Source organism: Pelmatolapia mariae, linkage group LG22 (assembly GCF_036321145.2).
Source record: "Pelmatolapia mariae isolate MD_Pm_ZW linkage group LG22, Pm_UMD_F_2, whole genome shotgun sequence".
Classification (NCBI taxonomy): Eukaryota; Metazoa; Chordata; class Actinopteri; order Cichliformes; family Cichlidae; genus Pelmatolapia; species Pelmatolapia mariae.
The window spans coordinates 22,315,931-22,341,764 of record NC_086245.2 but is presented as its reverse complement, the minus strand read 5'-3'; the positions used below and the strand labels follow the sequence as shown (position 1 = coordinate 22,341,764).

At 40.1% G+C, this 25,834-nt stretch overlaps 1 protein-coding gene across 2 annotated transcripts; it reads right to left on the bottom strand.

Moving 5' to 3' along the window:
• Window positions 1-3,519: 3,519 nt before the first annotated feature.
• On the bottom strand, window positions 3,520-25,129 carry LOC135933155 (oxysterol-binding protein-related protein 3-like). 2 transcript variants are annotated; one of them, XM_065471110.1, is made up of 22 exons: window positions 25,048-25,129; window positions 17,031-17,221; window positions 16,576-16,692; window positions 15,816-15,869; window positions 15,592-15,705; window positions 15,246-15,398; window positions 15,059-15,149; window positions 14,823-14,926; window positions 14,182-14,271; window positions 13,891-14,062; window positions 13,621-13,745; window positions 13,383-13,508; window positions 12,698-12,791; window positions 11,545-11,780; window positions 10,386-10,523; window positions 9,993-10,056; window positions 9,546-9,624; window positions 9,287-9,431; window positions 8,647-8,791; window positions 8,402-8,528; window positions 5,884-6,006; window positions 3,520-4,407 (listed from the first exon to the last, which is right to left on the bottom strand). In XM_065471110.1, exons 2-22 carry the CDS (start codon window positions 17,091-17,093, stop codon window positions 4,311-4,313), a joined length of 2,457 nt encoding a protein of 818 aa, XP_065327182.1. In that variant the 5' UTR covers window positions 17,094-17,221; window positions 25,048-25,129; the 3' UTR covers window positions 3,520-4,310. The 2 variants fall into 2 exon arrangements, with proteins under 2 accessions (XP_065327182.1, XP_065327183.1); XM_065471111.1 differs by lacking the exon at window positions 14,182-14,271.
• Window positions 25,130-25,834: the final 705 nt, after the last annotated feature.

Here is a 25,834-nt window from a genome sequence, read left to right as displayed (position 1 = left end):
TGCCACCATCACAAAAAACATTAATTTTAATTGAAAAAAATGTATTCTGGACCAGAAGAGCATCAATGGTTTCTTTAAAGTACCAATCTTTCCCTCATTTATACATAATGTTTTGAGAAGCAGCTCACATATGTTCCACACAAAGTAGAAAAAAAAAAAGGGGGGGGGGGTTAATGGATTCGCAATACATCACTTAATAAGACATACTTTGTTGAACAAACTTATCTCTTTGTAGATATCTGCTGTATTATTTGGGCTTGACCAATAGAATAGTCAAGTAAGTGACACTTCACCTAAAACAATGACTAAAAGGAAAGATGATTTGGCATTTATGGGCACAGGTTCTTAAATCCACGTCTAAGGTGGCAGGATCCTTATTATAACTGGAGTGTGTGTCAGCAGCCAGAATTAAGGTGTGGCACTGTGGCGCTCCCAGCTTCTTAAACTCTGACGGTTACAGCCAGACTAATTAGCCACTGTAGTCATAACTAGCACGAGTAACACAAACACTATTGCGCTCTCTCAGTGACGTTTTAGCTTGCTAAGCCATCAAAAACGTCAGTGCTCTCTCTCACATACATAAATTCCATATCCAACCGACAACAGCTGCTTTCTCCCGACTTTATTTTTCAGCTTTAGCCACGTAGCTAATACCAACTTTAGCTAGCACTGTAAAAGAAAAAACAACAACATGTAGATGCATTACAGACTACTATTTATATACTATGCACTACAATAATTCTGTGAAAACGTTACCAACTAAAACAAGTTTATTTAAATTACGTACCTTCTCAGTATGCCTGACTCAGTGCCAAAGGTTGCATGTGGCTGAACAGTCTTCCAGAATCTAGCGGTCAATTGCGCTCTGCTTAAATTATGTTGTTGTCTTATTGGATAAGACTCTAGGTCTTATTATCCAATCATATTTAGTTGTTGTCTTTGAATATATTGCATCATTTCCGTTTGTGGTCAAACATGATTACAGTGGTTTTAGTATTCTAATTTAGTCACTTTAAATCAATGCAAGAAAAATGAGTAGTTTCAGTATTGTTTATAATCAAGTAAATGACACATTATTCAATCATGTAAATAAGAGAAACATAAAAGGCTTGTGTAACATTAACTAAATTCATTTGTGCAAATTCAAAAGCCTGCCAATTCCCATTTTTTCAGTGTGCTGACATTTTGTGCATTCAGAGATGCTCTTCTGCATGCCTTGGCTGTAACAACTGGTTATTTGAGGTACTGTTGCCTTTAATCTGCTGGAAGCAACCAGGCTCAGACCTCTCTGATGTCTGGCATCAAGAAGGCGTTTTCACCCAGAGCTGCTTCTAAGTGGATATTTGAATGGAATGAGTTGCTGGCATGTGATTGGCTGATTAGATATTTGCATAAAGGAGCAGTTGAACAGGTGAATCTTCTAATGTGGCTGAGAGTGTAGTCTTTAATTTGTTAGTACGCCTATTTGTTTCATGCTACCGGTCCAGATTTCCACTGCGATGATTAACATTATGCATCAATGTGAATGTGTTATTTGAGCATACCTTTATAATCTGAGCCAATATGACCCAGAAAGGAAGAAATTCATAAAGTAGCCATATGCTTCCTCACTGGGTTTAAAGTTTTCACAACAGAGTCATGCGGTGGCTGAGGCCGATGAAACTACAGAGAATGCTCACCTGAATCTGCAGCCCCCCACCCCTGTTACACAAAGCTTTGTAGCTAGTTTGATCTCATCCTGCTGTCACCCTGCAACTCCCCTGACTCTGTGGGGGGCACACAGTCAGCACCAAATGGCAAAAGACACACTTAGCAACTAGCTGATGAATATACTGGAGCATTTAGCAGCTAAAGCCCTACATTTTCTCCTCAGAGTTCTTGAAGACCACAAATTAAATTAAAGGTAACAACAGTGATTTTGCTTATGACATCTGGGTCTTTCAAAAAGTTTACCACATGCTAATTTTAAGGTTAAATGTCAGTGCCTTTTAACTTGTTTTTGAGCCCTACAAGCGTCTAAAAACAAACTGCAGGGTAAAATATTTTACTATGTATCCTTAAAATGTTCCAAATGATCAACAAATAAATTAAATACAGCATTTATGTGATTTTTACCAAATATATTTCTGTGCAGGCATTACTCACAAAAATGTTTCAGGTATTTTAGCACAAAAGGAGGTTTATGGTCCTGTGAAATAAAGATATTCTCTTTCTGATTGACAGGCATTCCTTTGAGAAGATCTTGAGAACTAAGAGAAAGTAAAAGCGGAGGTTTTTGGAAAACAGGAGGACATCTGGAGAATATTAAAGTTAGGAAAACTGATATTAGGAACAAGAAGCATTTTGCAAATAAGAACTGACTATGTGGGAAAGTCATCAGATCTAATGTGAGCTGGGATTCAATGGAAGCTCGCACAACTCTGCAAATGACACGCAGGTCTACATGATGGATGGACAGTGTTTTCCAGCTGGAATAAAAAAAAAAAAAAGGGAGTGCAGTACTTCCGAACATGTCAAATTATTTATCAAAGGACATAACTGAACCTTATTGTCTGCTTTATTTGCTGACTGCTAAATCACATTTAATACATAATTAAACTTAGTACAAAAACTAAGGAACTTTATGTTTATCTTTTATTTTAATAAATGTAATACTTTTGGAAAGCCTGTTTATTTCCTCTAAATGGAGCCACATCTGTGAGGAAAATGCACTTGTGGGTTGTGCCCATGAAAAACTTCTCTGCCAATGTCAGGCAGCTTATTCTGCTATTGAATCTTGTTTTGAGGTTCCACCACCCCAGGTGGAGTCAGCAACATTCATACAGCAGGTGGATCAAAGCGTAGAGAAGATGCAGGGAACACTATGTTGATTGCTGCATCGATGAGATACCAACTTTTGGTGTGGGGAGGGATCTCCTTCACGTGAAAAACAAGCTGGTCATCATTGGAGGCAATCAAAATGCAGAGACATATTGACATGAGATTCTGCAACCAGTGGCAATCTAATACTTCCACATTCTGGGACTGAACTTTTTCCTTAAAGATGAAAATACTACCAATACAGAGCAGGGTTTATCAGAGACTACCTCCCCTCCAGAACATGGGGATAGAGAGGATGGCATGGCCTGCCTCAAGCCCAATACAGTGTGTGACCAAGCTGCTGACCAGCAGGAGGAGGTTGTAGGCTGTTGTGGCTGTGTACGATTCTTCCGCATGCTAATAATTTAATAATAAATATTAAATTGTCAGCATGTCTTGTTTCTTCAGACTTTATTTATCAAATCAAATAAATGACACCAAATAAGAGTAAAAAGCAGAAAAAGCTAAGCTAAAAACTTTGGCATTGGCAGAGAAGCCTTTCATGGGTGTAATTCACGTACTCAACTCTGCTGCTCAACCCAGAAATGCATTTTCTTTACAAATTTAAGTGGAAATAAACAGGCTCTCCAATTGTGTAAGATTTATTGCCAAGAAGCATTTGTTGCAACAAAGAAATAATCAACCAAACACATGTTTCTTTACTTTATGTGCCAAGTTTATTTCAATGAGGGGGCATTTTTTTGATGACCATTTGAAGAGACTGGTAGTGAGGCAAACAAGAACCTGTCAGACACCATTACTTGTCCATCCCTTGTAGAGTTTATCTTCTTTCAACATGGAGTGTCATTGCCATTTCCTCAATGAAAACCTGTGCACATGATCCCATGACAGGATTGATTATAACAAGGCAGCATACTGACTCCTGTTTATCACAAGAATCTCTAATCGGGCCTCAGCTGGAATAATAAGAAATTCTTCGAGTCACGATGTTAACTCGATGGAGCACATGAGCAAGATAAAAAAACATTTGCACAAGTTCCCATCAGCCCCTGACCCTCATTTTCTCTCCAGCTAAGAATCATACTGACATCATTAAAACATTTTTAGTCTGAATAAAAGTGCAAAACTGCTACAGCAGCTCCTTGAATGCAGCACTGCAATAAAAAGGCACTTTGGTAAAAGCAGAGATACAATGAAACATACAGATATGCACCTTTAGTCTATGCTTACATGTAAATTACAGTTACAGGAGGGAAAAGCCTAGGAAGAACCATTGGAAAAAAAAAGAATACAAAAAACCAAAACACACCAATAAAAGTTCTATAGGTTGTGCTCAGTTCTAAAAGAGGAAGCAGGAAGTGTGGATCCAGGTTACACTGACATGGAACATTACACAGGCAGGTCAGGACACTTGGAGTCTGCCCTCAGTTCAGTTTCATACTTCCCTCTTAATAATAAGTCGACTGCAGACATTTGGTAAAATCCAAAGTTCACCACAGCACAGGGAAGTCCATTTTGCTGAATCCGGGATCTCTGCGCAGCTCCCAGTACGTGTTGTTGCTCACCCAAGTGTCATCCTTAGACTTCCTGTCAGCAAAACACAAATGATCATGAATTAGTATGACTGAAAGATATTGAATTATGCACCACAAAATTACAAATATTAACTACAGATGGAGACAGAAAAATGAGCGACCTTGTGAACATTTCCCAAATATTATAAAGCATTTCTCCAAACATCCTGGTTTTATTTGGATGTTTACATTACTTTAATTTGCACACAAAAAACATTTTTTAGTCAGTTATAGTAAAAGTGTATCCAGTTGCTGGATAACAGCCTGCAGTAATTTCTTGTAGTTTTCAGCTAGTTTCACTCACGTCTCCTGAGCATCATCGGCCCATTTTTTTCTTTGGCAAACCTTTAAGCACCTCCAGATTTGATGGTCTTCTGGCACAGACTTTGGTCTCAAATCACCCCACAGATTTTCAGGGCTTCGTGCAGGTCTGTTAATGACATTCACTTTGGTCTTCTGGAGGTACGGCTTCACCACGAGCGACCCATGTTTTGGGTCATTGTTGTGTTGGAAGACAAAGTGACGACTCAGACATAATTGTGCCGCTGAGGTTTTCTTTCATTATCTTCACATTATCTTCTTCATGATTCCTTCCACCTTGATGAGATTCTCAGTTCCAGAAGCATCCCCACAGTATAATATTCACACCAACGTGTTTCACTGTGGGGACACTGTTCTTTGGGCTGTACACCTCTCCCCATGTTCTCCAAATATAAACAGTTTCTTTGGCCAGGATTTGGCAGGATTCTAGCGATTGTCTTCCTTGAGACTACAATTCCCAACTTGATTAAATCATTCATTAGTGTCTTGGCAGTTCCAGGCTCTTTAGATTTCTCACTAGTTTGAGTCTTTTGCTTTCTACCTCTGCCAGGTTAGTTCTTTGTGGCTCCATTTGAATTGCTTGATACTTCTACAGTTCTACAGTTCTTGACACTTGGAAACACTGTGATAACTTTGCTTTGTGAGCATCAACAATTCTTTAAAGTCTAAACTGATTTCTTTTGTTTTTGTCTTGATGCTTTCTCAAGTGACAGCTCAAACCCTTACTGAAGTTTTTATACTGTGTGTAGGCTGAAAGATAAAGTCAAAATCAAAGTTAGTAGCATTTCAGAGTTAACCTAAGCTTGCAGAGCATAGCAGTCGTTTGTGCTATAGTTTAATAAAAAGTTCAGTTTATCAGGGGATTGATCATTTTGACCCTTGTATTTTTTGTTTTTTCCTGAAATAATTATTTTATTGGGTGCAAACAGAAAACTAGTGCGTTTAGAAGTGCATGTTGAAAATCATTTGCTCTGCTAAAAGGAACATTATGAGAAAAACTTTAAATTTCATACAGGAGCTAATAATTTTACCCTCATCTGTACTTTGAGTTACAACAAGCCCAGGATTATGTTGGGGGGGGGAAAAAACCCAAACAAACAAACAACAAAAACCACACACACAAACACCGCACACAAAGACCTTACAGACAAGGAAAAGAGCATCATACTTGAAAAAGCGTGGCTGGTGTGTCATGTTGTTGTCCTGCAGCACTTTCCTCCTCTCCCTCTGGAGCTGCTCTATTCTCTGCTTCTGCTCCTCAGCTCCATCTACATTCCCCTCCTCCAGCAGCCTGGAATAAATATACAGAAAAGCAGTCAGAGTGGGGATCAGTGCAGATTTGTTCCTGCTGCCTGTCAGTGACATTCCCAACCTCCACAAAAAAGAAAAACTCCAGCTTTCGGGCAGTTTCGGAAGTGACTTGATGCCGCTGTAACAATATTAACTTCTGAATGATGTCACTTAATAACATAGCGTTGGTAGTTAATCACTGGATAGCTGTTACACAACTTTGTAAAGCTGCTGGATTCATGTTAACAAAACATTTTCTAGTTACTCAAATTCAAATGAAAGAACAAAGATTTTTCTTTTCATTTATGTATTTATGTTGACTCACTGAAATATGTTGAAACCATGTCCCTTCTTATAGAGATATTATACTTATAGAGTTATTCAACTATTCTAGGACAGTAGGAATATATCTTTTGAACATGTAATTAAAAAAAAAAAATTACTATACATTTAAAATATTAGACTGTACATAAAAGATGAACACAACTTCCTGGTCTGAAAAGTAAAGCAAATGCATGTTTAAAAGGCAATGTGCATTCTTTGTAATGGCCAGCAGGGGGCGAATCTATACAGAACAAAAGGTTTCTTGGACTCATTTGTCTGTGAACAATCTGCTAATGTGTTTATACTCAAGATCTCTGGTTTTCAATCTTAAATATGTTGTTGTTTTTGTTAATTATGGTAAGAGTCAAAAAGCAGGATAAAGTAAATAGAAACTCCTTAACACAAACTTCTTCAAAACCTATTGTACACAATACTAAATATGCAAAACTTAATGTACGTTCTCAGTTAAATTTGAACAATACAGTCCAGATAAAAACAGGATGGGAAGCTGAAATAAACAGACACTAGAGGACAGGCAGGAAGAACTATGTGCAGGAGTGTACACGATAGCCAACTCCAGACACTAGCAATCGTGGCAAAAATTACCGTAACACAATCAAACAAATGTTGGAGAAAATGTCAGCCACATGCTGGTAACCATACCTACAATATGTTGGTATGAGATATTAAAGGCACACAAAAATACCAGAGGGCAGTGAAGGAAGAGAGGAATAATTCCTTTAAAGAAATTGTGTATCACTTTTAAGTGGCTTAAACTTGACCCACCAACGTATAACAGCTAGGTCAAGAATAAATAACATAGTCTCTGAGAATTCAACAAGATATATTTATCAAACAGTGGAGACCAGCTGAGGTGATCCTGACATATTGAACTGATCTGAGTTAACTCTCAGATCCAAAACCACACACACACCGATGTGGTGAATATAATGCCAAAAGTATTCACTTATCTGACTTCACCACATATGAACTTCTTAATCCGTAGGGTTTAATTTAATGCTGGCCCACCCTTTGCAGCTATAACAGGTTCAACTCTTCTGGGAAGGCTTTCTACAAGGTTTAGGAGTGTTTATGGGAATTCTTACAAAAGCGCATTTGTGAGCCCAGACATTGATGTTGGAAGGCCGGGCTCACAGTCTCTGCTCTAATTCATCCTACAGGTGTTCTATCGAGTTGAGGTCAGGACTGTACCATCCAGTCAAGTTCTTCCACACCAAACTCGCTCATCACTGTGTTTATGAACTTGGTTTGTGCACTGGTGTGCAGTCATGTTGGAACAGGAAGGGGTCATAAACAAACTGTTCCCACAAAGTTGGCAGCATGAAATTGTCCAGAATATCTTGGTATGCTGAAGCATTAAGAGTTCCTTTGACTGGAAATGAGGGGCTGAGCTCAATGCCCGAAAAACAACCCCCATACCATAAGCCCCCCTCCACCAAACTTGACACAATGCAGTCAGACAAGTACAGTTTCTCCAGGCTACCACCAGACCTAGACTCATCCATCAGATTGTCAGAGACAGAAGTATGATACGTCAATCCAGAGATCACGTCTCCACTGCTCTAGAGTCCAGTGGCGGCGTGATTTACACCACTGTATCTGATGATTTGCACTGTGCTTGGTGATGGGTGAGTGAATACTTTTGGCAATATAGTGCATCACATCCAGTTTCAAAACACCAAGTTGTTGACAGCCAAAATGGTCAATGTGAGACTTGAAGATGTTCTATATACAGTATATGTTTAAAGGACAAATCTCTCTCTACAAGCAAGGACATACACAATACTCTTCATCTTTCTGGATCTAGACTAGTATAGCTGTTGCCATGGTTATGTTCATACTTCTGCCTTGTGCTGCTTCACACCACATGGGCAAAGCCAGACTTGGCCCAGAAGCTCATGGAACCAAATGGTCAGATTTTACAGCTTTAAATCTATCTATTGTATAAGACCATCTGTTTTTGTTGTTTATTGTAATCAGGACTAAGAAAACAAACTGAGATTCTCAATGTTACAGTGTGTACACAGAAATGAGAGACAAAGAGTGGCAACCTCTGGTCCGGCCTGAAGCGCGTGTCTGAGGGGGGCAGCAGAGGTCTTAAAGCAGGGTCCAGCTCATTTAACTCCACCGCAAACTGGGTGAAGCCGTAGTACTGTTCTTGGTCCACTGGCATTGGATCTAAACACAGACAGACATAAAAACAAGCAGCTATAATATCATGTTCAGGTCAGTTGTGTGCTTTGACTGAAGCGGTGCAAGACAGTGTGACCGACACTTCCAGCGACTCCTCACTTACTTGCTCTCCAGATACACGTGGCAGACGGTGGCTTCCCTTGAAACACTGCTTCGTGCCATTTTCCAAATATGGAGTGCACCACTTTTCCATCTGAATCTGTAACCACACCCTCTATCTCATTCACTGTAGAGCTCCATGTTCTTGCCTAAAAAGGAAATTTTTTTTTTTTTAAAAAAAAAGAAGGACACGATACATATACATTACACCATACAAAAGCAGACATTATTTGTATCATACAAACTATGCACTAAATCCTAAATGAATCCTCTTAAATTTAAAAGAAACTGCAGCATTGTTACTTTTTCTGCATTTATTTTTTTTACAGGTCAGCTTCTTATTTGTCCAGTAGATGGTGCTGTTTAAGCTTCTAGTGTTGAAGGACTTTGGCTTACTACTGCTATTACGGCTTTATGTGCAAGAAATGGAGATTTGAATGAGCAGTAATTTTATAACAAGTGTGGATCATTTTTAAGAGCCTGCTCAGGGAGTTTATTAAAAAAAAAAATCACATGTTAAAATTACTAATAACAACAGCATGACAGAGAATCACGTGTATTTAGCAAAATAATATTACAAACAGTAAGGGGGGAAAGTTTACTCTAATAATGGTGGCTTACACACAGCATCTTTGTGTCCTAACCTTAACAAATGTAATTTTGCACTGGCAGACATTGCTGTTGATGTTTTTGATCGCCATCTCTCCGTAGTGTTCAATCCAACGCTGGCCACTCAGGATGTTATGGATGCAGGATGTCACCTTGTTCCATTCATAATGGTCCCCAAACCTGCAGAAAACACACACATATACACACAATGCAATCACGCTGCTAAAACCCTGCGCCGTTTAGCCTGCACTCATTACACATCCACAACAAAATAGAAAAAAGTAAAGAACCTACGCAGGTAGCGTGACACGGGTGGTTCCCATGGGAACGATTTCCATGGATTTTCCCCAGAATTTATTTTTCCATCGAACATCTGGAGAGAACAATAGAGCATTAAGGGAACAATCTGTAGCTTCTTTGACTATCCAAGTTATTTTTTAACAACATGCCAGAATGCATCAGAGCTTCCACAAGCTATATTAGTATAATCAATAGAGTCATTTTATAGAGTACAATGATGCTAAGCAGTTAATTATGACATGATAGGAAGGTACAAAATGATGGTCAAATGAGGTTATTTAGATCGGCTAAGACACTAGTTTCTGCTTCATGTAAAATCTACAGCATGCAGCAAACACACAGGAACAAGGTGTGGGAGCTCTGATGTAATCTGCAAGAAGCCCAGGCAGACAAGAGGGTGGATGTGGGGTGTTTATTCCAAATAATCACTGTGGGGCTCACCTTGCCAAAAGGTGAAGTTCTTTGAATCAGCATGACATGCTGACACAGGCGGGTGATGACTCACCTGGAAAGTGGGGAGAAAAAGAAAACAATAATGAGGTCCTTTATGAAAAGGTTGGGTCTGCAAGTTGAAAGTTAATTCTTTGCTAGCTCTACAACCAATAAAGCATCAGATCACCGCAGGGCACCATTTCACTGCACTACATTTGTTGCTACTACTAGCCTAGTTTTGTGAAAAGAGTCATGAAGAAAGTGGCATTCATGTTTCCCCCCTCTTTTTGTAAACAGAATCTAATGAAGTTGTCACAAATAATTTGACAGTTGCATTAACTTAGAGATGACAAAACAGCTGTGTGCAGTCTGAAGAGAATGTGTAAACTTTGTGACTTCTACCTGCTCAGCTATAAACCTGAAGCCCTTATCAGGCCTGTCACACTCGTACGTCTCTCCCAGGACGGGGTTAAAGGGTTTGCTTCCTGCTCGGTAGTAGGTGGATGCATACGAAGATATTGCAAATGTAGCAACATAGACCTGCGCAAGGAAGGAAGAAAGGGATGGCTCAGTGAATGACACTTGGTTCCAAACAAGAACAGTAAGATGTTCCCACTCTGTCATTCTGTTCAAAAAATAAATATGTCAAATCTGAAAAACACCCTCAGAGTCAGCCACGGGGAAAGCTCGAGCCCCCTCATACACTGGAGCTCAATCAATTTCAAACCCACACTAAGAAGTCAAAATAATATTTTTTTTTCCCGTCGGAACATCTTTGTACCTACAACCAACTTCAAAAAGTGAGTTTTGAGAAATTTGCATGGGTCCATGTATGGGATGGGTAGCTGCTTTTTACATTACACTCAGATACAAGAACTGATTTGGTTGTAGTTTTAATGAAACAAGATAAAGCAGAAGGTGTCAAATTTCAGCCGACCTTTACATACTTGAGGGCCTGAAAGTCCAATAATTTTCATAGTATGAAGGTCAAATTCAAATTCATGTTCAAGTTTCACTACAAAAGAAAAAAAACAAAAAGCTGAGAGCAGGGTGGGCTCAGGCAGGAAGCACTCACTCTCTTCCATGGAATGAGCCTGTAATTGGTATTTGCAAAAAATTCACGCCTCAGACTATGAAGATAAAACTGTTTATAAGGATTTGTCGGGGAAGAAACTAACAGAGGCAAAATCTGTGTGTGTGTGCATTCATACATGACGCTATTTAAAATATGAATTTGTGTTAAAGATAATACACCACAGTTTGTATTGTTTTATGTTTTATGTGAGTGACTTCCTTGTAATTAAATATTTATTGAAGGCTCCAGAAAAAGTACACATTAGACAAAACAAACATCACAGTAACTTCCTGAGGAAGAGCACAGAGCTTATGTCTGCTAGTTGTGTTATTAATGTGCCTGTCAGAGGATCTGAACCTCAAACTCTTGTAAAAATAACTCTGTGAATATGACTTTCAAAAGTGTCTCAGGAAAATTAGAGCATGCTAATTTGAATGTTTTGCATGTGTCGATTTGTAGTGCACATGTAAAATATTTCCCACTCACCATGCGCTGGTAGGGATCTTGAGTCTGATTAGCAGTGTCCAGGAGGTCGCTATACTCCAGCTCCTCACACAGCTTCTGCAGAGTGTTGAGTGGCTCATTGAGGTGCACGGGCATGGCCACCTTGGACAAGTCCTTGCCTATGTTGTTTCTCAGGATGTTCCACAGGCTCACGCTGTTGGCGGGACAGGGAGAGGGCAGAGTGGAGCGTCGACGAGCCAGCGTCACCACGCTGCTCACTACAGAAGAAATACAATGTCATAAAAGATAGATTAGTATGCATGGTTTTAAAAGACATAAGTGAACACTGATGTTTGCATGGGAGGAGTGGGGTTTTTTTTGTTTATATGTTAATATGATTATGCATGTAGATTCCAAGTGTATATACGAACTTGTGGAGGACACCAAGAAGACGACCGACAAGGCTGAGTTTGGTGCAAATGGGGAAACTAATAAAAATGGAAAACGGCATTTGGGACTGAATGATTTGATTACAGGAATACCATTCCTTCTGTTTGTGAAAAGATTAAAAACCACAGATTTCATGCCGGTCACACACTGCATTAAACAACGCTGCACTGCGTTTGTAAACATGTCTGGGAGTCTGTGCCGATTTTCAACACATTTTTGGAGCCAAAGATTTATTTCACTGATACTTAGTGATTGTATTAGATCCAAACTGGTTAAGCATGTACCTAAAATTGTCCACACGAATGCAACATAGGTCACATTTTCAAAGCATAAGAAATGTCAGTATCCATATCAATAAAATATCAGTATGAAACCTTACTGTTACTAGGCATCAATAATTTATTCGATGCTGATACGTCACAGAAAATGTTTCTAGAATCCCTGCCTCTCTTTATCAGCGGTCCTTGCCTTATTTACACAGTATCATTTTTGTAGATGTTATTACATTTCTGTGTTCATAAAAATCTCCAGCATTTCTGGATCAAAAAGCAGTTCCTAAACCACGACAGGGCCTCCACCGTGTTGTACAGATGGCTGTAGACCCTCACTGTTGTACCCCTCTCCTCCTCACTACATTATGACGATGATTTGAACTACAAATTTCGGATTAGGATTCATCTTTTCATACACAGTGGGTGTCACGATGACTTCTCACAGATACACAGCTTGTTGCCTTATTACTTACCGGAGTTGTGCCTCTCACTCCCCCCAGCGTTGCTGTAGGTATCCACGGAAACACTGTCACTGACATCACTGATATACGAGTCATCGTCAGACACCTTGGGATAGGAAATCAATGATAAAAGGTCAGTGAGCCAGCAGGATACTGAATCAAAGAACAAAAGCACACAGATCTAGAAAGCCTCTGCATCATCGGGATAGAGGAGAACATTTTAGGAGTGACATGTTAGTAGAGCTCAGTTAGGCAGTCATTTTTTTTATCCCATTAGCAGAATTGTCTTTGAGCATTCATTCAACTGGTCAAGAGAAATCTACACTTCTACACCTCCCTCTACCCTGACTTTAAGTTTTAGAAAAACCAACCATGTTGCTGATTTTTTTTTTTTTTTAGTTTTACACTATAATTATTTTTTAAATCTCTACACAGAAACTGTTTAGGCTGTGTGTGTTTTTCAAGTCATTTCCATAATGTGTGTGTTATGGAACAAAAGCAGACCTATGATTTCTCTGTCATATATAAATGGTTATAATGGTGTCCGATTATGTTAAACGTGGCTAAATATTCAACAAAAACTAACATTTTGGACATGCCAAACTTTTTGTGTGGGAACGATGTTGGAATGAATCAGCTGATCATTTATTGCGTTTTGAACATGGAGATGCAGTTGATCTTGCAGATGATGTCTGACCTCGTTCTCAGAAGAAGAAGAGGACAGGAGGTACTCCTGAGCGTCAAAGAACTCCGTTAAGGACTCTGATCCTTTGCTCTCACTGGAGACCTGGTGCACCAAGGACTGTGGGGCATCCACAGAATCCTGAATTGGATAAAAAGACACCAGGTGAGTAAAATCAGACCACTGGTCAGGTATTGTGAGTATTTGTGGTGTAATTCCACAGAACCATAGAATTTGACCCGGTGTCACTCACTGAGGCATAGGCGGTCTTTAGACCGACAACATGCGCTGGCTGGGTGGGCTGCAGGTCAATAGTGTGTCTCAGCCTGTCTCTCTCTGCCACCAGGGAACTAAATGCTGACTTCAGTTTGACGTGGACTGGAGAAAGGCAAATGTCAGAGACGGGAAAATAAGCAGGGACACAGCAGATACTGAGTTGTCATGGAAACAATTTTATCGTATGGCAGTGAACACACAAAAAAAGCATATTTTTAAATCTACAGTAAACCAGGAAAGCACTCACTGTTGTTGGCCAGTTGGCAGAAGTCCTTTTGCAGATGTGAAGCATCTGAGGGTGATTCTGGAGATTCGGGACAGACTTCTTGGGTGTTTGACTCAGCGGTGGAGAGATTTGGATTGGAGGCATGAAGGCGATAGGACTGGGACTGGGGCTGGGAGGAGATACAGCTTGGAACCTGGCAGTCAAATACAGACAAAAGTGAGACATTACATTCCCTTCTTTCCCACCATTTAATGACTGAACTATATCAAAGCATAAGCAGCAGAGGAAAAAAATAAGAAGCAGGGCGTGAACCTGTAGCGTGGCTTTTGAGTCTTTGCCATTGTTTTTGGACCGCCACCTCCTCGGCCTCTTCTCCTTTTTGGGGATCTCATAAGTAGCTGCCTGTGGCACCACAGACATATTTTGAGGTTGCAACAACATTACTTAGTTCTTAGAAGAATTCCAAGATCAGGGTTTCCACCAGTGTTTTTCCATCCCAGCATCCCGTCTTGCCTAATGTGACCCTCCGCAGTTTTTTGTTTTTTTTTAAAAAGACAACGCAATGAACTTACTGTATCCTCCCCCACACCCTTGCCAACTACCAGCTCTAACACTTCTGGTGGAAAGCCTGTATTATTGTATTATTAACATAACAGTTTGTCTTATTAATCTCTTTGAAAAGCAGGTGGACACTACAGCAAACAGCTTTAACTACATTTCCCAAACATAAACTTGTAAATACATTTAGCAATAAAAGTAAGCATTTTTTGATATGTTATTTATCCACCTGTAGGCAAACACCAACTTTTACTGTGAAACGACTTAGCCCCACCGCTTCCCGTCTGTGTTCCTCACTAAGTTGCTGTTCTGTTATTTACTTTAATTATGTGGGAAACACATTTATTATTATAAAGAACCACTAATGGCATCTTAATCCAAGTGCCTGTGCTCACTTGTAGTCCACTGATGACTGGCGCTGAGTATGTGCGGTGCAGGACCTCCATGCTCTTCAGCAGCAGGTTCAGTTCCAGCAGATACGACTCACAGTCCTCCAAGTCTGAAAAAGAAAAAAAAAAGAAGAAGGTATTATTAGATCAAAGTTGTAGGCACAGAAATAAAAGATTAACTGCACCAAGACATCCTGTGATAGGTAAGAAATAAGAAAGAAGACAGAAACAAACAAACCGACCTTTGCAGCACTTGTCCATGTCGTCTGAGGAGTGGAGCCAGGAGTTTATCTTAGACTGGTGGATTGACGCCTGCTTGGTAAGAGTCGCCCTCTATTTGAGATGAATGACAAAGGATGATACACAATTTGCACAACACATCCCCAAGGATGTTTTTTTTCCTTACACAAGAGGACTGGGGCAACTTACTTTCCTAAGCGAGTCATTAAGAGAGGGAGAGGATGTCGCATGGGGGTGGAAGAGATGCTTCTCGTGGGGATACATGCTTATTTCATTCTGCCGAAACAGACGGTGATGACGCAACTTTGACACCCACTCCTCAAACAGCTCTGGGGACTTCACCTGGAAGCCACAAAGTCAAATTAGCTTGAAGCAAACTTGAAGAACCAAAGCTCCTGCGGATGTCTTTCTATGAAACACACAAAGGAAATCAAAGCGAAGGCCTGCCGAGGTTGAGGCATTTGCTAGTGAGGATACATCTCAAACAGCAGTAAGAAAAATAACGGGGAATGTAACTAAATGTCTCAAGAGTTACCTTTAGGTGGTAGATGTTGTCTTCCGTATCCAGATCAATGCACATGGCTTTTTTCTTGATTGACATTACAGAGAGACCAACGTCTATGCAGCCATGTAGTTTCCCCTTACTAATCTGTGCAATAAATAAAAAAATAAAACACTTTTCACTTGGCATTTAACTTGTGCATAAGTTTGTATATACAGAAGATAGACAGACAGATGAAGTCATAAAACAATACTTACATCGCTTTCCCGCTTTGCATATCTCATGATGCCTCTCTCCAACAAAAAGTATCTCTATGTTGGAAGAAGATAAATGAATTTGTATTTATTTACAGACGTGCCATGGTCTATTAATTACTGCGTATATAAACAATTAAACACAATGCAGACTGTGTAATTTGCACAACAGTCCCTTTCAATTCTCTTGAACCTGACATTTACATTTTATTACTGAAGTGAGATAAGTGACCCAAATGATCAAAGATAATCATCATATATTGACATAAGCAGTTTATGGGAACGCTGTAGTTTACAAATGAGAAAGCTAAATAGAAGAGTACGCTGACAGAGCTCAAGGCCTCTTTATCAGGTAAACTATTTTCTGTTAAAGGGGCTGTTCTATCATGTCGCAAGGAAAAAGTTTCCAAGTATGATTACACTCACTGAGATCAGAAGGGGAGGGGGATGAGTCAGGCTTACAGTGTAATCAGCTGGGAGTCAAAAGAATGGAAAGGAGGAAATACAGAGAGCTAAAAAAGTGGAGGAGGAGGAAATGTGGAAACAGCCTGAGGTACAGACAACAAATCAGGATACTAGCACTAGCATCATACTAGTATGCATCATAGAAAGATTACGTAAAACGCTGCACGACAAATAACATTTTTAGTCTAAGACTCTTAAATAAAGGTTCAACAGCAGTAGCAGAAGGGTGTAAGAGGTCTCCTGTAACAACAAGCAGTGCTGCAGTCTGATGCGTTAAGAAGCCAGCAGAGGCCCTCACCTTATGCCAGCCCTTCATGGGCCACTTCCTTCTCTTGAGCAGGAAGCCTCCCTGCTTCTCAGGCTCCTGCATGCTGGCAGGAACCCCCCTGAGGCCTTCCACAATCTCCCAGTTATCCTGCAGGACGACAGGGCAACGAAGCATGAGACAGACAGTGAATGACTGTGTTGTGTGTATACATTTCACTATCACAGCAGAAACACTATGGCTGCAGTTATTGTTCCGCCTGACGAATGTGGCACGCATTTGTAGGAACAATTAAAATTTGGTCACAGTGAACAACCATGAATAACTGAATCACTTTCAACTGTTTGACAGTGAGAGAATGAACACACAGAAACACATTAATAATTTCTCACGTTTTATAGCCTGATGGGCACCATAGTGCGTGATGTTATTAGAATTTAACAAATTAAACATCACATAATAGAAACACATATGGATGTTACACACACCTGGTTGCCGTCATGTTTAGAGGAGCCGCTGCTGTCACTGTGAGTGGGTGACGTTGATGTCATCTTTTTGCGCCTCGACTAATCCTCCACCTACCGCTGTCTTGTATCTCTGGAAACCGTGGCAACAGAGATCACAGACGAGCAGCCAGGAGCATCACGCTGACCTTTGAAGGCCGCTGCAACATCCAGCACTGCAGAGAACGGAGAAGGTAGGTTTAAAAAAAACAAAAAACAACAACAACATGTGAGAGCAACACACAGGTTTATTTTAAACACAACAGCAGCACGCAGCATCCATAATCAGGACGAGATAAAAACAGAAGAATCACTGACTCACTGTGCGTCTGTCCGACTCTGAAATTCCTACAGTCCAAAGTAGATGTGTTTAAAGGAAGCTAGCCATAAATATCCAAATACAGTCATTTCCATGAGCTCCCACAAGCTCAATATGAATGAATTCACATGGAATCAGACGCAATGAGCTTTACACATACAAAGTCAAATATAAATGAGTCAAAGTAGAAAGCAAGTGTTATAATCAAAGCCCACTGTTAAAGAAGTGTGTAAAATGAGCAGATAATCATGAGAACAGAGGTACATCGCTTTCCGTGTTCTCCTCTTAAACACTGTTAATGTCAAACTGGTTTTCCATTAAAAAAGATAAGATGAGCCCATAATGACAAGGATAGCAATCCATGGAACATATGAATAGTTGAGGCAGGTGTTTCAAAGTCACGTGTATCACATAGTGTTATGATTTCAATACTGACCAGCAGTGTTGGGGTCATTACTCAATAAAAGTCACACATTACGTCTTAAAAGTAATGCAGTACATTATCTAATTGCTCATCATAGAGGAATTATTTTCTTATTAGTCTGTAAAAATGTCCTGAAGCACACCGTCACATAATTACCTGTAAACAATATAAGCCTATAGGCTACAGTCTCACACGCCAACACAAACACCAACCTATCCTAAGGAGGACACACATATGAGCTCTCTTTCAGTTTTGAACACAAAGTCAACAGCACAAAGATCAAACAAACAAACAAAAAAAAAAAAAAACAACTAGCACACAGTGACTTCAAAGTAGTTGCCACAGTGTTTCTACTTTGGAAACGTGAACAGGTAGCTCATCATTCACGGCTCTTGGCTAGCTTTGTGTTAGCATGCTGTCGGTGCAAATGTCTTCGAAGAGCTGAAGCAGTGCTAGCAGTACAATGCAGTCGTTTTTGTCATGGACGCAATTTCCACTTTACCATCAGCCTCTCGTGCAGTAAAAATAAAAGTAATTTCCACATCTCCACTCCTCAACAGCTTTACCACTATACCGCTCCACTGTTTTCCTCCTCCCGCATACAAACTGAAATCAGCTGCTTGTAGCGCAAGTGCACAGGAAGAAAAACAAGATTGTTTGATTGATGTTTTTTTTTTTTTAATCCGCCTGGACAACTGAAGAACTGACAAAAGTAATAACATAATTGTAACTGTAATGTAATTACTGAATTTTGTACAGGAATGTGTTACATTACATTTTTCAGTAACGCAGTAATGTGATTACAGTACCCCCAAACACTGTTGGCCAACAGGTCTAAGTATCCTGTATAGTGTATGACATCAGTTTCAGCCAAACATTCATGCTTAAACTGCTCTAAACCCTAAATTTCAGGAGGCTTTTCTCTTGGTTCTGTATGATGTCACTGAGAGTGGATATCCTTAATAAAATCATCTGTGGCACACAGCAGTAGCTGTGAGCACAGAAGCCTGACATACCCATTGTTTCCAAGGGGTACCCATGTGAAGTTGGCTTCAAGGGAAGAGTAAGAGTATAAATAAATGTGTCAATGACACAAAGCTACTTTAAAAAGTCAGGAACAGTTTAAACCATTCTGCCAAAGTATTCCCTCATCTGCCTTCACTCGCTTGTGAACTTCATTGACATCCCATTCTTAATCTATAGGGTTTAATATTATGTCAGCTCATCCTTTGCAGCTACAACAGCTTCAGTTCTTCTGGGAAGGCTTTCCAAGGTTTTGGAGCGTTTATGGGAATTTCAGAGTATTCTTCCAGAAGCGCATTTATGAGGTCAGACACTAATGTTGGACGAGAAGGCCTGGCTCGCAGTTTCATTCCAAAGGTGTTCTATCAGGTCGAGGTCAATCAAGTGCAGGCCAGTCAAGTTCTTCCACAAGAAACTCGCTCATCCATATCTTTCTGGACCTTGCACAGTTGGCTGTGGAATATTTAGTAGTGAGGAAATTTCACAAGTGGCATCCTATCACGGTACAGCCCTGGAACTGAGCTCCTGAGAGCGACCCGCTCTTTCACAAATATTTGTAAAAGCAGTCTGCGTGCCTCGGTGCTTGATTTTATACAACCGTGGGAAAGCACATGATTGGAAGACCTGAATTCAAGGATTTGGACTGGTGACTGAATACTTTTCACAGCTACTATGTCTCCAATCTAGTAATCGTAAAACAAAATAAATAAAAAGGAGACCTAGTTTTGCATGACAGGTTTGAGGAGTTTTTCCTGATGCCTTAAATGTACACACCAACGCTCCATGTGATGTAACATTCATTCGTCTCCTCACCTCAAATGGCATGCTCCAACCTTGCTGTGCTTGTATCTCTGTGTTAATGGCACTCCCTTTTTGCACAGCCCTCTCTTTCTGTGGAAGTACACTGTGCATGCGAGAGGCAAGGGAATGCCTCTGAGGTTTGCGTGTGACCGAATGTATGCAAATTGGTGTAATTGTTTGGATTTGCTGCAAGCTGCAAACTGAGAAAGCTCTGGTGGTTTATGAGCGTGTGTGTAGTCTGTGGTTCCCCTTGCTTGCAGTCAGTCCCATGCTCAGGACGTGAGTCATCAACAGGAAAGAATGCGCACCACACCGCGCTTCGATACCCCCGGCACACCAAAACACAAGGCTAGCGACAGTAAATACACGGCTAAAAGCAGAATGAAGCACATGGACGGCCCACTTACTTCACAGCTACTGCACAGGCTAAAGGGTCAGAAAACATATCTGAGCAACCCTCAGATTATAAACTCAGGGAGCTCAGTTTAGCTCATCAAGCTGTTCTGTTTGCAGTTTTCAGGCTGCGACATGTCTGGCATCTTGAGCTGCATTAGAAGCTTCACAGAAATACGTTATGAATTTACTGCACAGCTCTACAGCATATCACAGCAATGTAAATACACCTGTATTTAGTGTAAACAACAAAAGATTAATCCAATCATACAACATTGCATTTACATATAATGTAGGAGCTCAGGGCCACAACAGTAAGTTTACAACGTCTGAGGCTCACTGAAAAGCTACATGCAAAATATGTGGCGATTATGAATGAAGAAGTATCAAGTACCACTTGAACAAACATGGTTAACGTTGCCTCCCTCCCATTCCTGTCATTTTGTTTTCCTTTCATATATATCAGCAGAAAAGTTTGCAATAACTCACATTTCCTCAGAGCAAAACCACGGCATGCAAAAGCTGTGCATTTGTTTATCAGCTACGGAGGCCTTTCTGGCTTCTATGAGACGAGTCCCTGAACACTCCACCGGGTGCTCTACTTAGCTCAGCTGACTGATTACCGTAGGACTGTATCTCACCAAGGCCTCTGCACTGTAAGACTAGAAGTGCTGGGGTTTTACCTTCGGTCTTATGTAATGTGAGTCAATCATTAATGGCCCAACACCTTGTAAGTGATCTCACAAGATGGAAAAGGGTCATTCTCGTGGTAAGGGCCAATGCTGCTGAGTCAGAAGGGTTTAATGGGGGAATAAAAGGTTTAAAGGAGATGTAAAAGTGACTCTTTTTTTCTTCCTCAAGTGTGGGAGAGAATTTGTCATTTTGTGAAGAGATGAAACAAACGCAAATGGAAAATGTGTTTAGACTGTAGACACTGAGCAGTGCAAGAGCTGCTTGGACTAACAACAATAAATGAATATAACTCTGATATGTTCTTCGTTTGTCATATTGTGGATTTTCTGCACACTGCACTTCAGTAAGAAGTACCTACAAGGCCCAGAATGACAACAGCTTTTCCCCTAAACTTCAAGACTGTACTTTAAAGCAGCTTTTAGTTGAGTACACACACCCACAGATTCAACAGACAAAAGTCAGACGTGTAAATACAAGAGCGGATTATTCTTCTTGTAGCCATTTTCACAGACTTTACATAAAAGATAGATGCAGTCAAGGTCAAGTTACCCACTGATTAGTGAAGTCTTATTATGAAACCTGCAGAGGGCACTGAGGGAGAGGCCTTATCATCCTTTTTTTTACTCTAATGGGGAACAGACATTACAGAAGGTGAATGGTGCATTCAAAACAACTGGAAACTAATGACTGAGACCATAAACTGAGTAAGAACGTGCTTACAAAGGTCACAGTTTAAAGGCCTACACTTATCCATAACCTATCCATAATTATGATTGGTCAGATGCTGCCCCCCTCCTTTCATGTGAACATGAGGGTGAATTTAGCAAATGACCATGACCTGGTAATTGAATTCAGATAATGGGAAGATCCTATGGGTATGTTGAACTTTCCAGTGCATGGCTCAGGAGAGCTGAGGGTCATATACACTTTTACAGAATAAGACTTCTTTCTGAAACCAGAAGAGTCGCCTCCTAATAGACATTAAATAAAATCCAAGTTTAAGACACCTCCATTGGCTTGATTTTTCAGACCCGAAAGCTCACCAGATGCCCACAAGATTACAACGCTTGTGTTCATTCAAAGTATTCCTGAACAATTCCAAGTATGTTTTTACAGCCATAATATGAAGACCACAGGAATGTCCTCTCTTTTAATTTGAAAATGACTACAGGCAACACAGACTACATATGTTTGCAGAAAAAAAACTCTGACTTTCATAAAGAAAGTGATTGCTCACTGGTTTCAAGCTGAAGCCTGAGAAATTGTAAGGCTGGAGTTTCCAGTTCTGGCATGGCAAACACACACACCATGACTTACCATCCAATCCATCTGCTTTCAACCACAAATTCTTGCAACAACAGGATTGCAAAAAACCCAACAGTCCACATCATTTTCATATCTGCTCCCCATTTTTACCTGACTGACTCACAAAGCAATGAAGAATTACTGGTCAGAATTACTGGGTTAAAGCAGTGCATGATCCTCTTATTAACAAACAGAAAGCTGTATAAGACAATTTAAAGATATTCACTTTTTGCAGGTTTCATCTAGCCATTACAGACATCAATATTCCAAATTTTGTGACAAAAATAAACCCATGTGTGACAGCACATGGTGTGATCAGATGGTGGCAGCAGCACTTAGCTATCTGACCTTTGACATCAAGTGTGATTGTGTGCACGACTGATAGCAGTGAAAGAAATACAGTGCCCATTTCCTTTGTGCAGTTAGAGAAAAAACAAAAATCACATGTGGGTATGAGCGAGTGATCAAAGATATACAAAGCAGCCCCAATATGTCACTCAGCAGTCACTGCTTATTTCTCATGTGCAGCTAAACAGCATGCACTTAGATTCCTGACCAGTGTATTTATAAAGGCTACATCACAAAAGATGTCTCTCTGTCTCCTTTCTGCTGAGACAAGAGACACTTTGTGTTGCTGCTCAATCACTGGTTGCTATGGATACAAAAAAAAAAAAAAGGCAAAGCCAAGAATAAAGTTTGTGGATTCTTTATGAAAAATCTGAGGGACATAAAACACCAAACTATTTATAGAATATGTGGTGTTAAAAGCAGAAAAAGATTTCACACTAGTCTCTGTGCTGACCAGCTGGCCAGCATGGAAGTAAGACATAAGATCCTTTAACTTCATATAACCACAGGTGGGCTATTCTCAGACCAACCACTTGGTGTGTTAGTCTAACAAGAGTCTTCTGTATTTACCAGCTTTAAAGTGGGTGTTGCGGATAGGAGAAAGTGACACAGAGATAGCTCAGCGAGTCACGTAGGCCTGGCTGGATGTTTGCACCCAAAATGTTGCAGCAGGGACAAAAAAAAACCTAACATTTTAGCTGGACAGCAATCAGCTGATTGACAGACTTAAAACCGACTCCCTTAGAGCAATAATCCTCTGGCCTGAGATTCTGTGCCAGGAGAGCAGACTGGAACAGAATCACTTGTAGTGGGAAATTAATATCTTGCACAAGGGCACTTCACCAAGGCAGACGCATGCCAACAAATGGGTTTGAAAACAGATTGCCGCATTTATGGACACTCGCTTGCTGCTAATACTCTGCCTAGGGCCTGAGGAATTACTATTTTTATGCATTAACCAGCCGGCTATTTCTGAGATTAACAGATTAGATCTCTAAACGCCAGAAACATCCCAAATTCCCCAACGAACAGGGTGCCATTTTTAAATGCTGCATTTTGCCCAACTAACCTTAAGTTAGAAAAGCTGGCATTTGTGCTAATAAACTGGTTTGAAAACATTCATGAATCTGATAAATGATGAACTTTTCAAATAAGAGTCATCTGCCCAACAGTTTTGCCAAACAGCCACTGAAAGTAAATCATTTAGAGATTTTTCTGTTCATATACTCTCTAATTGTGGGTCGATATCGATGCTTAAAAATAACAATTTGAACAATAACCAATGATCACATATCGGTACTGGCTGGTATATTAGCCTTGTTGAAAGATATTTTTTTATTTTATCAGCAAGATAAAATTACATGTACCATTACCATTAATCTATTATGTTACAACAACAATCAAAATATGTAGTTCCCTTTTCCTCTCACCCCCAACCTGTCACAGCAGGCTGTCCCTCCCTAAACCTGGTTCTGCTGGAGGATTATTCCTGTTAAAGGGGAGTTTTTCCACCCCGCTGTCACCAAGTGCTTGCTCATAGGGGGTTGTCTGATTGTTGGGGTTTGTTTCTAATGTTGTAGGGTCTTTAACTTACAATATAAAGCATAAAGTATTTTTTTTTTAAACTGAATCAACAATTTTTATCAATTTCAGTATTTCAGCTCTTCATCGTGCTATCATTGAATATTTAGCAAGCACAAAATTCATGTGAAACAACAGATAAACATCAAAAAACATCAGCCCAACCCTGATGTTAGACATGTTAACAAAAACCTTCAGGGCTGTGGTTGTGTTTACATTAGCTTGAATGCTGGACTGGCACTGTGTACCCACAGGCAAACTGTGAATGGCTCAGTGATAGCAATGCCATCGTCACTCGTGTTTAAAATGATCTTGTCTGGGCTAGATGGTGCATGGTCTAGTTGTTTTACAGTCAAAAAAAGGAGGGTCGTGAATTATGGTGTGTAAACAACAATTATTTTCATTATTAAACAATTGCCAGGTTATTTGGCCAGGCTATTTTTAATATCAAATAGAGGTTTTTGGTGGGTTAGGTTTGTTTTTGTTTTGTTTTTTGGAAAGTATGTGTAATATCCAGTGTTGGTTCAATTAAAGTTATCAAATAAATAAAAGATTTTATTAAACCACGGATTAAATCTCAGCTTCACTACAATGTAAATATCGGATATAACCAAGCTGAATAAAGTAAATGTAAAAGTAAAATACATATTTTGATGACACTGATGTCAGAGAAGCAGCCAGTGCGGATTGGTTACACGAAGCATGCATTCATGAGGACAGGACTCCATGGGAAGTGGGAACCACAGGTGTCCCGTTTAAGTGCACAACAAAGCAATGCTCGGCTCCTGCTGCCAGCACAGCAACACAAAGTTGTCAGGGTAAACAAAAATTACCAACATATTCCATGTGCTCGAAACAACCCCCCCATAAAAAATACCCGCTATAAGTCGATCCTTACACGTCTATTAAGAACCTGATGTCTAGAGGTGCCCATTAATAATTCTATCGAAAGCGATACTTTTAACTTGAGCGCCGAAACACTCAGCGACAGCCGCCACGAGAACGCTGTCCAGCACTTAATGCCAGCGGAAGCTAAACAACTACAGAAAAAACACGAATAAATTCACTCGAGAAAAAGCGAAAATAATAATAATAATTAAAAAAGACATGCTTACGTTTCCGTGGGGAAAGCTAGTGCATCTTCTCCCGGTAGTAGCGAGCAGCCAGCAGCCTCGTTTTACTGCCAGAGTGTCGTGGGTGAGGAGGGGCCGCTGCGGGGGAAAGGAGTGACTGACGTCCCTCTCAGCCAATCGCAATCGAGGATAAAATCGGGGCGGGGTTAGTTTTTTTTAAACTCTAGGTTGACGTACACATACGCCTCAAACACCGAATGAAGAGTCAAGGTGAGACTTAAACATTGGGGTCTGCGTGTTGTATGTTGTCATTTTATTTCAGTTCAGTTAAGCTTTATTTACACAGCGCCAAATCACAACAACAGTCACCTCAAAGCGCTTTATTGTGAGGCACATGCATGATCTTAAGTAGGCCAGAGCAGTGAAGCTCCCCTTTCTGTAAGTATAAAGAAGTTTGAGGTACTTTAATACATAAAAGGAGGTGTAATGTCAAAAATAACGGTTTTCTACATGAGAAAGAAATGCTGCTCTGGGCTTCAATTGTAAGAAATAAATGTGTAAAATTATATTTAAAAAAAATTCTGTGAGCTCACTGTGGAGACTGTCCTGCAATTATAAAATTGATGATTTGTGTCAACCGAGAGAATTCTTTTACAAAAACAAACAAACAAAAATAGGAAAAACCATCAAATCTCTGTAATTTATTTGTTTATCTATTACTTATTTCCTTTGGTGTAGTATTGTTGGCTATGGTGAAGGTCTTGTTTTTGCAGGAAAAAGCTGTGAATAGCTGTCAAACATGAAAGCTGTCAAACATAAGGCCTCCAGG